This window comes from Bubalus kerabau, chromosome X (assembly GCF_029407905.1).
Source record: "Bubalus kerabau isolate K-KA32 ecotype Philippines breed swamp buffalo chromosome X, PCC_UOA_SB_1v2, whole genome shotgun sequence".
Classification (NCBI taxonomy): Eukaryota; Metazoa; Chordata; class Mammalia; order Artiodactyla; family Bovidae; genus Bubalus; species Bubalus kerabau.
In genome coordinates, this window is record NC_073647.1 from 63513019 (window position 1) to 63528452 (window position 15434).

Sequence of the window (15434 nt, forward strand, 5' to 3'; positions counted from 1 at the left end):
AAGAAGGCTGAGCGCCGAAGAATTGATGCTTTTGAACTGTGGTGTTGGAGAAGACTCTTGAGAGTCCCTTGGACTGCAAGGAGATCCAACCAGTCCATTCTGAAGGAGATCAGCCCTGGGATTTCTTTGGAAGGAATGATGCTAAAGCTGAAACTCCAGTACTTTGGCCACCTCATGCGAAGAATTGACTCATTGGAAAACACTCTGATGCTGGGAGGGATTGGGGGCAGGAGGAGAAGGGGACGACAGAGGATGAGATGGCTGGATGGTATCACCGACTTGATAGACGTGAGTCTGAGTGAACTCCGGGAGTTGGTGATGGACAGGGAGGCCTGGCGTGCTGTTATTCATGGGGTCACAAAGAGTCAGACACGACTGAGCGACTGAACTGAACTGAACTGAACTGAAAGCATCAGTGTAAGATATCTGTTACAAAAAGGAGTCACTGGGTCTAATAGTGTTGAGAATGACAGGTCTACTCTAACCAGCAGGGGTATGATTGCTATACAAAGACTAAACATATACCATAAATACTTGTCTGGTTCTTCCCACACAGCAGTAATTTTCTTTTCCTCAAAACAGTAATATTTGCTGCAAAAGGGGAGAAAAGACAGGCTGAACTATTTGCAGTTCTTTAATACTTATCTAAAATACCCAAGAACATGTCACATTCTCTTATCCCATTTAACATGTCAGGCACCAAAGAGCCATAAATTGAGAACCTGAATCTGTGCTAGCCCTAAAAATGTTACTAAGTAATTGTCATTTTAGACAACTGATTTGATAAAATTAATATAGCCTCCAGGCTTGCTCATCTGTACAGGGAATGAGTATCTTCTCAGAACATGGTCCCCAGATGAGCAGCATCAGCATCACCAGGAATGTGTCAGAACTGCAAAGCCCAGAGCCCTACCTCAGACCTGCTGAATTAGAAAGTCTGGGTGTGGAGACCAGTAATCTGTGTTTTAATAAGCCCTTCTGGTGAAGCTAATGCACATTAACATCTGAGGTCTAAATGATTTCAAAGTTCTCTTTTAGCTATAACATGCTACGATTTATTCAGACCACTCACCAAAACAATACAAAGATGTAGGATCTGAGGTAAGCAGTAGCAGAAGGCATCATGGGCCTAATTTCTCATTACACTATTACATAACGGCACCTTTATTTGTACGGGCTAGCTTCCCTGAAGTGGAATTGGTGGGTTAAAGTGTACATGAATTTTTAATGTGAGACTATTAAAAGGATGAAAAACTTCACATTTCCACTAGCAATGTATAGTATCACTCCCTCCACCAAGTGTCATCTCTGAAAACTTCTGCTTGTCTGCTAGGCTCAAGTATAGTGAAATCTTGTTATTTAATTTGCAATCCCCTGAAAAGAAACCAATGTTTTTGTTGCCATCTGGCTTTGCTCTTCTATGAAGTGCCTACTCATTTTCTTTGCTTACTTTTCTACTAGTTTGTTTTCCCTTCTCAGCAATTGCCAAAGAGCTTCGTACAGGGTATCCCAAAACTTGTAGTGAAGTTTTAATAACTTTAGAACTATAAATGCTACAAACTCATTAAAAAAAAAAAACTTGAAAATTCAATTACTTAAATTCCTTTTACACTTACTTTCTGTTTCTAATACTCTGCTGCTGCTGCTGCTGCTAAGTCGCTCCAATCATGTCCGACTCTGTGCAACCGCATAGATGGCAGCCCACCAGGCTCCCCCGTCCCTGGGATTCTCCAGGCAAGAACACTGGAGTGGGTTGCCATTTCCTTCTCCAATGCATGAAAGTAAAAAGTGAAAGTGAAGTCACTCAGTCATGTCCGACCCTTAGTGACCCCATGGACTGCAGCCTACCAGGCTCCTCTGTCCATGGGAGTTTCCAGGCAAGAGTACTGGAGTGGGTTGCCATTGCCTTCTCTGTCTAATACTCTAGAACTAGCAAAGTTCCTTTATTCTTTAATAAGGTGTTAAGGATATTCACTTTCCTTTAAATACTGCTTTCACTATTTCCCCACACACTTTTTAATGGAGTGTGTTACTTTTTGTTGTATTTTTGATAATTTATAAATTTCTTTTTATTTCCTCTTTAATTCAAGGACTACCAAGAATATGCTCCTTAACTCTAAAAGGTTTTTTACAGTTGCTTTTTAATTATTTATTCCTATCTTTATTGGCTTATATGGAGAAGGCAATGGCACCCCACTCCAGTACTCTTGCCTGGAAAATCCCATGGATGGAGGAGCCTGGTAGGCTGCAGTCCATGGGGTCGCTGAGGGTCAGACACGACTGAGCAACTTCACTTTCACTTTTCACTTTCATGCAATGGAGAAGGAAATGGCAACCCACTCCAGTGTTCTTGCCTGGAGAATCCCAGGGACGGGGGAGCCTGGTGGGCTGCCGTCTATGGGGTCACACAGAGTTGGACACGACTGAAGTGACTTAGCAGTAGCAGTATTGGCTTATAAGCAAGGAATGCAGCATGTAAAATCTCTACATATTAAAACTTGTTTTTATTTTTTATGGCTAAGTAGTCACTTTTTAATGGGATGAGTATATTTTCTAGTTAAAATATGTAAGGCTGTCTATGTTAAATCAAGCTTACTGGTTCCATTATTTTATTTTTCAACATCCTTACTTATGTTTTGTCTACAGATGACAATGATTTATACACTGTATGTTAACAGTTCATAACAATGTTAAGTACAGAAATGGATAGCAGACATTTTTATAGAAACTTGACACTGCTGTGACATACAAATGCATGATGTGCACTAGGCTCACTGAACAGGGTATAGACCAGCTTAGGTGTTTCTCAACTCATGTAATGAGTTGCATGTCACAAGTTGCACACTTGCCATGTGTAGTAGGACCACGTTACATACAACTTGTGATATTTTAAGGTAAGCTAGGAACCTATAACACAAGAAAATATATAAAACATGGAATCTCTTTCTTTCAGTGAAAGGTAATTTAAGTTCAACGGTAACTCTATAGGATAAGGGAAAACTGTTTGCTGAAATTTATTTAAAAATCCCTTCTTCCAGGAACATACCTAAACATAATAAAAGCCATATATGATAAACCAACAGCAAACACTATCCTGTTGATGAAAAATGATGAAAAATTGAAAGCTTTTCCCCTAAAGTCAGGAACAAGACAAGGGTGCCCACTCTCACCACTACTATTTAACATAGTTTTGGAAGTTCTGGCTTTTCTTCATCAGAGAAGAAAAAGAAATAAAAAGAATCCAGATTGGACAAGAAGAAGTAAAACTCTCACTGTTTGCAGATGACATGATCCTCTACACAGAAAACCCTAAAGACTCCACCAGAAAATTACTAGAGCTAATCAATGAATATAGTAAAGTTGCAGGATATAAAATTAATACACAGAAATCCCTTGCATTCCTATACACTAACAATGAGAAAACAGAAAGAGAAATTAAGGAAACAATCACATTCACCATTGCAATGAAAAGAATAAAATACTTAGGAATAAATCTACCTAAAGAAACAAAGGCCTATATATAGAAAACTATAAAACGCTGATGAAAGAAATCAAAGACGACACAAATAGATGGAGAAATATACCATGTTCATGGACTGGAAGAATCAATACAGTGAAAGTGAGTATACTACCCAAAGCAATCTATAGATTCAATGCAATCCCTATCGAGCTACCAACGGTATTTTTCACAGAACTAGAACAAATAATTTCAGAAGCCAAAGCAATCTTGAGAAAGAAGAATGCAACTGGAGGAATCAACCTGCCTGACTTCAGGCTCTACTACAAAGCTACAGTCATCAAGACAGTATGGTACTGGCACAAAGACAGAAATACAGATCAATGGAACAAACTAGAAAGCCCAGAGATAAATCCACACACCTATGGACACCTTATCTTTGACAAAGGAGGAAAAAATATACAATGGAGAAAAGACAATCTCTTTAACAAGTGATGCTGGGAAAACTGGTCAAGCACTTGTAAAAGAATGAAACTAGAACACTTTCTAACACCATACACAAAAATAATCTCAAAATGGATTAAAGATCTAAATGTAAGACCAGAAACTATAAAACTCCTAGAGGAAAACATAGGCAAAACACTCTCCAACATAAATCACAGCAGGATCCTCTATGACCCATCTCCCAGAGTAATGGAAATAAAAGCAAAAATAAAACAAATGGGACCTAATTGAACTTAAAAGCTTTTGCACAACGAAGGAAACTATAAGCAAGGTGAAAAAACAGCTTTCAGAATGGTAGAAAATAATAGCAAATAATCTCAAAATTATACAAGCAGCTCCTGCTGCTCAATTCCAGAAAAATAAACGACCCAATCAAAAAATGGGTCAAAGAACTAAACAGATATTTCTCCAAAGAAGACATACAGATGGCTAACAAACACATGAAAAGATGCTCAGCATCACTCATTACCAGAGAACTGCAAATCAAAACCACAGTGAGGTACCATTTCATGCCAGTCAGAATGGCTGCTATCCAAAAGTCTACAAATAATAAATGCTGGAGAGGGTGTGGAGAAAAGGAAACCCTCTTATACTGTTGGTGGGAATGCAAACTAGTATAGCCACTATGGAGAACAGTATGGAGATTCTTGAAAAAACTGGAAATAAAACTGCCAAATGACCCAGCAATCCCACTGCTGGACATACACACCGAGGAAAGCAGAATTCAAAGAGACACGTGTACCCCAATGTTCATCACAGCACTGTTTATAATAGCCAGGACATGGAAGCAACCTAGATGTCCATTGGCAGATGAATGGATAAGAAAGCTGTGGTACATATACACAATGGAATATTACTTGGCCATCAAAAAGAATGCATTTGAATCAGTCCTAATGAGGTGGATGAAACTGGAGCCTATTATACAGAGTGAAGTAGGTCAGAAAGAAAAACACCAATACAGTATACTAATGCATATATATGGAATTTAGAAAGATGGTAACGATGACCCTATATGCGAGACAGCAAAAGAGACACAGATGTAAAGAACAGTCTTTTGGACTCTGGGAGAAGGCGAGGGTGGGATGATTTGAGAGGGTAGCATTGAAACGTGTATATTAGCATATGTGAAGTGGACTGCCAGTCCAGGTTTGATGCATGAGACGGGGTGCTCAGGGCTGGTGCACTGGGATCACCCTAGGGGATGGGATGGGGAAGGAGGTGGGAGGGGGGTTCTGGATGGGGAAGACATGTGCGCCTGTGGCTGATTCATGTCAATGTATGGCAAAAACCACTATAATACTGTAAAGTATTTAGTCTCCAATTAAAATAAATAAATAAATTAATAAAAATCCCTTTTCCCATTCCCTGTCAACTTAGATCTTTAGACTGGTTTCTTTATAAAGCAGAAAAATTTAAGTCCAAATTATCACCTATCAGTTGTGTTAGTTAATCTAACCCAGATTAGATAAAATAACAAACAAGTTTGTTGCATGCTGCTGCTGCTGCTGCTAAGTCGTTTCAGTCGTGTTCGACTCTGTGCGACCCTATAGATGGCAGCCCACCAGGCTCCCCCGTCCCTGGGATTCTCCAGGCAAGAACACTGGAGTGGGTTGCCATTTCCTTCTCCAATGCATGAAAATGAAGAGTGAAAGTGAAGTCACTCAGTCGTGTCCGACTCTTAATGACCCCATGGACTGCAGCCAGGCAAGAGTACTGGAGTGGGGTGCCATTGCCTTCTCTGAAATACAGGTCATATGTTCACACAGGTGTTTCATATGAGGAATCACTATTCCACCCATAACATTCTAAGTTACGGTTGCTGAATGATGAAAAGCTGTAAGTGTAATATTAATTCCTACATACACAATTTTAGTGAACATATTAATTTTTAAAATTCTTTTCTTCCTTTTGTTGTTGTCTCACTATGGGGTCACACAGAGTTGGACACGACTGAAGCAACTTAGCAGCACTATAGTTCATGAAATACAGTGTTATGTTTGTTAAACATAATGGTAACAACGAACATGACGAGGCATTTTGTTTTTGTTTCCCACCCCCAACCCACCCCATGTACTTTTTAACCTAACCTAACAGTCTCTGGCTCTTAGTGGGAGAATTCAGTCCATTCACATTTAGCAGAATGACTACATGAGACTTTATTCCTTCCACCTTAACTCTGTGTTTATTATTATAACTTCACAATGTCGTTTCCTTTTCTCTGTATTTGTTGATTTGGTCTAGTTCCCATTCATTCTATTTTTCTCCTCATTAACTTGGAATTTTATCATTCTTTGCCTTGCTCTCATAATCAGACATGTAAATTTGTATACAATAAATCAACTATTTCTTCCACCTAGGATATATACTGCCTAGCTATACATTAGTATCAAGATCTCATTGCCACATCATAATTTTGCTATATACTATGCCATTTGCTATAACGAAACTCTAGCAAAACACCAAAATGGCAAAGACTCTAAATGAAAACATACCTCCAGGAGCTAAGGAACCAGGGCCAGGTCCTGTTACAGTGGCTGGTATCTGACCTGGTGCTGCAACTCCAGCCTGCAGGGAAGCTTGCATCAGAGGAGGCGCACCATTGACATGCATTCCACTCTGACCAAGAGAAAAACCAGAGTATGTATATGCCTCTGTGGAGACTCAACATGCAAAGTCTTCAGATGGATACCACCAAATATTCTACCAAATACCCTTTTCCTACAGCATGTCTAATGCAACATTAGATTTATAACACTTTGAACAGAAGTTGCAATACATACAATGAGCCTGGTTACACAGAACACGACTAAGAGAGACCATATTCTAAAAGTAGAGATACACAAGTCTTGTTTGTGCAGTGAGGCCATTTTGTTCAGTGGCTCAGTTGTGTCCAACTCTTTGTGACCCCATGGACTACAGCACACAAGGCTTCCCTGTCCCTCATCATTTCCCAGAGTGTGCTCAAACTCATGTCCATTGAGTCGGTGATGCCATCCAACCATCTCATCCTCTGTCATCCCTTTCTCCCGCCTCCAATCTTTCCCAGCATCAGGGTCTTTTCTAATGAGTCAGCTCTTCGCCATCAGGTGGCTAAAGTATTGGAGCTTTAGTATCAGTCCTTCCAATGAATATTCAGGATTGATTTCCTTTAGGATTGACTGGCTTGATCTTGCAGTCCAAAGGACTCTCAAGGGTCTTTTCCAGCACCACAGTTCAAAAGCATCAATTCTTTGGCACTCAGCTTTCTTTAGGGTCCAACTCTAACATCCATACATGATTACTGGAAAACCATAACTTTGACTAGACGGACCTTTGTTGGCAAAATAATGTCTCTGCTTTTTAATATGCTGTCTAGGTTTGTCATAACTTTTCTTCCAAGGCCATATATAACACCTATTGCTGACTTCAAGACCAGGGCCTGGCAGTAAGAGGTTTTTTTTTTTTTTTTTTAAGTGCCTTGAAACCAAGAGGAAAGAATTTAGGACTTTTTCCTTTTAAAAATGGAACTGTTGGCAGTCTATATTTTTAAGGTGAAAAAAAAATTTTTGACCATTCTTTTCTCATCACTTTTCTTAGATACAATTCTTGTTTGAGGGGAATGTAAACAACAAAACAATTTAATGCTACATTAAAGCTCCTGGAGGGAAAGGGAATGTTATGTTTTCATCTGTGTATTTCCAAGAGAACTGAGGAGTCCCTTGGAATAGAAAGAGCTCAATAAATACAGAATAAAACTAAGGTATACAAGTATTTTAAAAATCACATGGTCTCAGAGAACACACACGAAACTCTAGAACAGAAAAAAGAAAACTGTATAGTGAGGTGGTTAAGAGAAAACAGGCTATGAGGACAGATAGAACCAGGTTCAGATCCTGGATTTGCCACTTAGATTGTTATTTTTGGAGCAGTTAACCTCTCTGGATCTTAATTTATTTCCACATTTACTGAATCAGAGCATGGGTTGGTAAACTATGACCCATGGAGCCAAATTTGGCTCACTGCTTGGTTTCATAAATAAAGTTTTACCAGAACACAATCATGCACATTTGTTTGCATATTGCCTATGGTTCATTTCATACTCTAATGGCAGAGTTGGGTAATCAAGACAGATCCCATGGCCTGCAAAGCTGCCCCCAAATTTACTATCTGGCCATTTAGAAGATGTTTGCTGACCCTTACCATAAACCTTTGTATGAGTCATCCAAGTTGTTTACCTCTGCCAATCTAATAGGTGAAAAATGGTAGCTTATTGTACTTCATTCACATTTATCTTGTTGTGAAGTTGAACAGTTTTCACACATTTAATATATATCTGCATTTCTATGCTTATGAACAGTTCATGTCCATTGCATAGTTTTCTACTGGGTTACTGGCAAGTTTCTTATTAATTTATTTGAGGTCTTTTTTGTTGTTGTTGTTTATTGTGAAAAATTCCAGATATATGTTATAGAGAGAATAAAATAACCATACATCTTAGGAAACATACTCAGTTGGTTCAGTTCAGTTGCTCAGTCATGTCTGACTCTTTGCGACCCCATGGACTGCAGCATGCCAGGCTTCCCTGCCCATCACTAGCTCCTGGAGCTTGCTCAAACTCATGTCCATTGAATCGGTGATGCCATTGCACCATCTCATCCTCTGTCGTCCTCTTTTCCTCCCGCCTTCAATCTTTCCCAGCATCAGGGTCTTTTCCAATGAGTCAGTTCTTCACATCAGGTGGTCAAAATATTGGAGCCTTAGCTTCAGCATCAGTCCTTCCAATGGACATTCAGGAGTGACTTCCTTTAGGATTGACTGGTTTGATGTCCTTGCTGTCCAAGGGACTCTCAAGAGTTTTCTCTAACACCACAGTTCAAAAGCATCATTTCTTTGGCCCTCTGCTTTCTTTAGTGTCCAACTCTCACATCCATACATGACTACTGGAAAAACCATAGCTTTGGCTAGAAGGACCTTTGTTAGGAAACTAACATCTCTGCTTTTCAAAATGCTGCCTAGGTTTGTCACAGTTTTCCTTCCAAGGTGCAAGTGTCTTTTAATTTCATGGCTGCAGTCACCATCTGCAGTGATTCTGCAGCCCAAGAAAATAAAATCCATCACTGTTTCCATTTCTTCCCCCATCTATTTGCCGTGAAGTGATGGGACCTGGATGCCATGATCTTAGTTTTTTGAACAATGAGTTTTAAGCCAGCTTTTACACTCTTCTCTTTCACTTTCATCAAGAGGTTCTTTAGTTCCTCTTTGCTTTCTACCTTAAGGATGGTGTCATCTGCGTATCTGAGGTTATTGATATTTCTCCTTGCAATCTTAATTCTAGCTTCTGCTTCATCCAGCCCAAAGAAACATATTTTATATATATATACACACACACACACACACATATACATACATATACACATACACATATACATATATGTGTATACATTTATATACACACATATATATATACAATTGAAATCTCCCATAGGTCTTTCCCAGTTGCACCCTGCATCTCCCTCTTAAGACAACCACTGAACAATTCTGATGGATATTTTGAAGTTTTAGGTAATCAATTACATACTGAACATATTCTTTGCAACTCATTCAACATGCTTTTGGGATATGTACAGACACATACATCCCATATTTTGGAAATGCTGCTGCTGCTAAGTTGCTTCAGTCGTGTCCGACTCTGTGCAACCCCACAGACGGCAGCCCACTAGGCTCCTCTGTCCCTGGGATTCTCCAGGCAAGAACACTGGAGTGGGTTGCCATTTCCTTCTCCAGTGCATGAAAGTAAAAAGTGAAAGTGAAGTCGCTCAGTCGTGCCCAACTCTTAGCGACCCCATGGACTGCAGCCTACCAGGCTCCTCTGTCCATGGGAGTTTCCAGGCAAGAGTACCGGAGTGGGGTGCCATTGCCCATTTACTTATTTTCACTTCTGTACGGCATTACATTTTTGAGTTATCTGTGTTGATAGCATGTATCCTAGTTCACCTTAACTGCTACATGAAACTACATTCTGAAAGTTATTCATAGTGACACAATGTATTTTATTGAACTGTTACAGAGTATTTCATTAAATAAATACACTTTTCTCCATTCTTCCATTGTTATACATTTAGGATGTTTCCAATTTTTCACTATTATAAAGTGGTGAGAAATATTCTAGAACATGACTAACTTAAGTAGTCAGCCTGCAGTGCATTATGTGTATGGCAAATACTTTTTTCCAATTTGTCGTTTGTCTCCGGTATTTATTTCTTTTTCTCCATACAGGATTTTTCAGTTTTCAAATATATTGATTTTCATGGCTCCAAGGTTTTGTGTCACACTTGGAAAATTAGCTTCACTTTTTTCATCGGTAAGAATGGAGATAAGATTGCCAACATCATACAATGCTCTAAGTATTAAATGAGATAGTATCTATGGAAGAACAAAGTGCCAACCACAGTGCCATGCATGCATATACACAAAATTAGCTTATAAAAAAGGGCATAAAGCAAGGATCTTTGTTTTACAAACTTGGCACCAAATATGTCTTCATTTAGATGTCATGTACTATGCAACCTTGTTAACTGTTTTTATGCCTGGAAATTGAAATTATCATCTCTGGCTGCTGAACATTCTTCTTTCAATATACCCTTCTAAAATGAAAATGACATTCTCAAGGCAGATTTAAAAAAATGTTAAGGGATAAAGTCTTACCAAAGTCTGGGCCTGAGGTGTCTGAGGATTCTGCTGGTTCATTGACACACTGGATCCTGAGCCAGGTCCAGCACTGTGGACTGTCTGAGGGTTGCCTGCAATCAGCGTAGGGATATTTGTCTGGCGATGCAAAATTTTCTAAAAAGTGAGAAGACAAATCTATGTGCTGTCTGTTTCTTTCCTACTCATGGTTTACCTTAGCATTTCCATAAAAGAACCAGAAGCACTTACCAAGGCAATTTCTGGATCCACAATTCTCATGACTACCTGTGCTTGTAGCAAAGCATAAGCCAGTTGAGGGTTCTGAAGCAGCATGTTCCGTGCTTCTTGAGGACTATTCTGGACACAGAGCTGTGAAGATAAACAGATTCATCATAGGTTCAATACTTATTACTCAGAAATTGACAGTGATTTAGAGCTATTCTCATCTGAGAAATGTAATATGCAAGAGGCTTTTAAAGCTATTACTGGGACTTTCCTGGGGGTCTCCTGATTAAGAATCCACCTGCCAATGCAGGAAACATTGGTTCCATCCCTGGTCCAGGAAGATTCTACATGCTGCAGGGCAACTAAGCCTATGTGCCACAAGTCCTGAGCCCGCATGCTCTAAAGCCCATGCTCTGCAACATCAGAAGTTGGCACACTGCAACTAGGTTAGCCCCACTTGTTGCAACTAGAAAAAGCCCGTGCAGCAATGAAGACCCAGCACAGCCATAGATAATTAATTACTTTTAAAAAAAGAAGCAATTATCAATTTTTACACAGCACAGAAAATCTTGGGCATGGCAGGCCAGAATAGGAGGAGGTATTTCAAATACCATAATACCACCATTTAGGGAAAAAAGCCACATTTTAACATCTACATATGATATCTATGGGCTACAAAAACCCAGCCAGATTGTGTAGGTGTGTCTGTGCACAAAAAATAGAAAACTCTTTGTATGAAATATATAATACACTGTGTACATGTGGAATATTGAAGGTGTAAGAAATGTTGGTTAACAGGCACATCTACTATTTGAGCTCAGGATATCATTTCCATTAACTTATCAATGACTCCTTGAAGAGTTGATATGATAAAATATGATTTAATCATAACCTAATCCCTCCTCCCACCTTCATCTGTTTCATCAGCTCAAACATCTGCTCTGGTGGAAGGCTGGCAACTGCTTTGCTAATGGACTCAGGGGCATCCTCAGGACTGATGGTCTCTCCATAAGGTGATTCAATGACAGGGGCACCAGTTCCAAGGCCTGATTGGGAAGAAGATACAAAAATGTTAAGGAGGTAAAATAAAGAGCTAAATCACTTCAGGTATCTACTTTCCAAGGCTGCTGTAAGAACTTGTTGATAACTTTAAATTTTCTGGAGCCTAGAAATCAGTGATTTGCAAATATTTTATTTCTGTGAAGTAAAGTCACAGAGTGTATTTTCTGTTCTCTGATGAAAGTTGAGACCAAGATCATACAGGTGAACAGTGTTAACCTAAATTAGGGACTAGGCATATCCATTTCCTTTCACAAGTCGTTTCAGAAGCAAAAGGTTCAAACAGAAAAAATTCTAATTTCAAAATGGAATTTCTGGATCTATTACCTTGTGAAAAAAGCCATGAGAATGCCTTGGTATCCCCACCAGTTACAGATCTGGCAACATAATTACAGGAGTGGCAAACACTAATGACAGTTAACATGACTTATGGCTTGGTAAGCCTGAAATTCATCTTCAATTGGAAATCAACTCCTTGGAGATGGAAGGGCTTAAGCCAATTTTACCTTATTTCTCAAAGACACACACACACTTCCCTAAGCACTAGGTGGGTCAAGTAAAAAGGCTGATAACCATTTCAACAGATACTAAAACATATCAGTGAGTGAGAAATCTTCATTGTTACATCTTTACTAACTCATGTTATATACAGCTTGGAAGTATACTCACTCTTCAGCTCTTCTTTGTTCTTTTCGCTGGCAGCATTGTCCACTCGAAGTGCTCTCCCACTAAATTCACGCCCATTTAGGTTTCGCATGGCACTAAGTGCTGTCTCCTGGTCTTGGTATTCACAGAAGCCATAACCTTTTGGCTTTCCTGTCTCCCTATCATAAACCAGCCTGGAGAGCAGAAGCAAGCATCAGGTGCAAATGTTACATACACACAGGGTTCCTACTACCATTACTGTTGTTTTAGTCGCTAAGTTGTGTCCAACTCTTTTGTGATCCCATGGACTGTAACCCACCATGCGATTTTTCAGACAAGAATACTGGAGTAAGTTGCTATTCTCTTCTCCAGGGGATCTTCCCAACCCAGGGATTGAACCCAAGTCTGCTGCATTGGCAGGCGGATTCTTAAGCACTGAGCCACCTGGGAAGCCCCTCCCACTACCACTGCCTTGTAATTTGGTGTACCTAAGACAGATAACCCCATTGCTGTGTCCCATTGAAACATTTTTTACACGTCTTTTTAAGTGAAAACAATATATCTTAGTAAAAATGAATGTGAATCCTATGGTATGTGAATCTCAATGAAGCTGTTACAAACTAACAAAGAAGAAGAATGCATGTGAAAACTCACCAGTAAAAATCTTACCATTATTACTAAGGGCCAAACCTGTGGTGATTCTTAAGAAACTTCCACCAAGTAGTAAAAGGGGATCTCACCTGAAACTAACAACAGGTCCAACCTCAGAAAAGATGTCCTTTAACTGCTCTTCAGTAGCCTCATAAGGAATGTTCCCCACTAAGGAAGAAAATAGATAACATATCAAAATTCTGATTTTTGTAACCTAGATCTTTAGTGACAAAGTATCTGAATATATCACTGACAATGTAATAACTGGTTCAAATACAATGTTCCTTCAATCCCAGTTTCCTGGTAGTCCCTTAGATAAGATTTTAATTTTGGCTGCTGACTTTAATTACAAGAGAAATAAAACCACTGAGACTGGACACAAAAAAGTAGGCATTCTTTAAGTATCAGTTTTCAGACTAGACTGACAAGTGTTAGATTTCCCTTAACTACGGTGAAAATAAATACTTAGGCATTGGTATTTATCTGAAGTTGTTTAAGTTTTATCATTAACTACTAAAAATGTCAATATTATAATTTTTAAAGCTGGCGCATATGTCTTTATTTTTACATATACATGCACTCAAAGGAGAATGACCATGAGTGTACTAGAGGATGTTTAAAAATTATTCTGTTGTAAAACAACTATAACAAAATATATTGGGAACTGTTTCCTCACGTTTCTTCCAAAAGATGCTTTAAAATCACCACGCGTACTTAAAAAACAAACAAACAAACAAAACCCCAACTTATTTCGGCTGGAGATTACTCAGAATAGACTTGACCCTCTTAAAAATTTCTTCAACTAGGTTTTAATCGTTCGTTCGTTCATTCATTCATTCATTCATTTACAATCTACCTTAAGACGCCAGGTAGCCACTACTAATAAACACGAACTAAAATGTAACCGGTAAAAAGCAGAGGATGAAAGCCCTTATGAGAGGGCGGGAAGTGAACACAAGGCTCTATACCCTCAGCACACAACCTGTATTCTAGGCTAGAGGGTGAGAAGTACCACAGGACATTGCCATGATCCCTCGCTTCTGGCTAATAATTGAAGCTCATGAAAAGAGAAACGCATAGAAGCTGAACGGTAGTTTTTTGCAACACGGTAGTTTTTGCTGAGAGACCTTGGGGGAAGGGGTGCATCACTCTGATCACGAGTCTATCAGGCTGGGGGCCCCACAGGATCGAGCTGTAAGCCCGACCTATGGCTCCCATGGCGATTCCTGAGGCGCAGGGAGGGGATTCGCCGTCGCTCCCTGTCTTTTTCTGTCCCTCCCCGATGGACAGTTCCACATAATTTCTCTCACCGAACACGGAACGTAGAGAACGATCCACCGCAGGGTCTCTCACAGTCAAACCCGCCATCGCTCTTTTCCTGCGGCTTCCGGTGTGCCGAAGATCACTTCTGTACAGTGCTTCAGCCCAGCGCGGACCACACTTCCCTACGGCCGGTGAGCCGGAAGCGCCTGAGACAGAGACGCTTGGGCCGGATGGACGCAAGGTCCCTCCCTCGGCGTCATTCCGTCACAGTCGGTACGTATTACTTTCACTAGAGCACTTGCCGTCGCCCCTGCCCCTCTCTCCCCGTACCCCGCTTGAGAATAACGGTTCTGAGCTAAAGCTCGGCTAATTTGAAGGCTTTTAGTATATAGAATTTCTTATTATTCATTTTTTCCTTAGGCTAACGCAAGTGAATGTCGACCACAAAAATGATTGCGGCGGCGGCTTTACCATAGTAACAGGGAAGTCATTTGATAAACAACCCTGGCACTTTAACTTTAGTTCCTCCCTGTTAGGGAAGGGAAACGCATGGCCCCGCTCCAGCGGCGTGAGTTTTATTCTTTTGCAAAAGCTGTGAACGTTCGGACTGAGAGAAAGAGAGTCGAGGCATCCTAGAGAATGAGGGTTGCTCAGTGTCAAGGCGTCAACATAGCTGAGGATATGGGGAAGTAAAAGCAGAACAAATTCGCCTGCTTTCATGTAGCCTGTGGGCTCCGTTTGCTTGGTGGTGAGGGGGCGGGGCGACGGAGGATATTGGCAGGCAGGGTATCAGAAAACATCGAAACTGGAAGTATCTTTGATCCCTGGTACACAGCAAGCAGCTAAGGTATGATTTTAACTCGGGTTGCTTTGGCTCCAGAGGATGAATGTTTATGTGTTATATCTACTACTTTCAAATATAACTCAGAATTTTAATGGCGTAACTTGAAATCATTTTGGGGAA

The 15434-nt window shown here is 40.1% G+C and overlaps 2 protein-coding genes across 15 annotated transcripts in view; one reads left to right on the forward strand and one right to left on the reverse strand.

The window, feature by feature from the left end:
* CSTF2 (cleavage stimulation factor subunit 2) overlaps window positions 1-14707 on the reverse strand; it is a 31754-nt gene extending 17047 nt beyond the window's left edge. For 2 of the 7 annotated variants that reach the window (XM_055565753.1, XM_055565751.1), the window contains exons 1-8: window positions 14518-14707; window positions 13297-13375; window positions 12581-12750; window positions 11762-11898; window positions 10877-10996; window positions 10646-10783; window positions 6454-6577; window positions 526-591 (exon numbers count right to left, since the gene is read on the reverse strand). In XM_055565753.1, coding sequence (XP_055421728.1) covers window positions 526-591; window positions 6454-6577; window positions 10646-10783; window positions 10877-10996; window positions 11762-11898; window positions 12581-12750; window positions 13297-13375; window positions 14518-14575 — 892 coding nt within the window. In that variant the 5' untranslated portion in view covers window positions 14576-14707. The remainder of the gene's footprint in view (window positions 1-525; window positions 592-6453; window positions 6578-10645; window positions 10784-10876; window positions 10997-11761; window positions 11899-12580; window positions 12751-13296; window positions 13376-14517) is intronic. The other 5 variants (XM_055565757.1, XM_055565755.1, XM_055565752.1 and 2 more) reach the window with 4 other exon arrangements.
* The window catches only part of SYTL4 (synaptotagmin like 4), a 95344-nt gene continuing 94549 nt past the window's right edge, over window positions 14640-15434 (forward strand). For 5 of the 8 annotated variants that reach the window (XM_055565742.1, XM_055565746.1, XM_055565740.1 and 2 more), the window contains exon 1: window positions 14761-15317. The gene's annotated coding sequence lies outside the window, so the exon portion shown is untranslated. The other 3 variants (XM_055565744.1, XM_055565745.1, XM_055565750.1) reach the window with 2 other exon arrangements.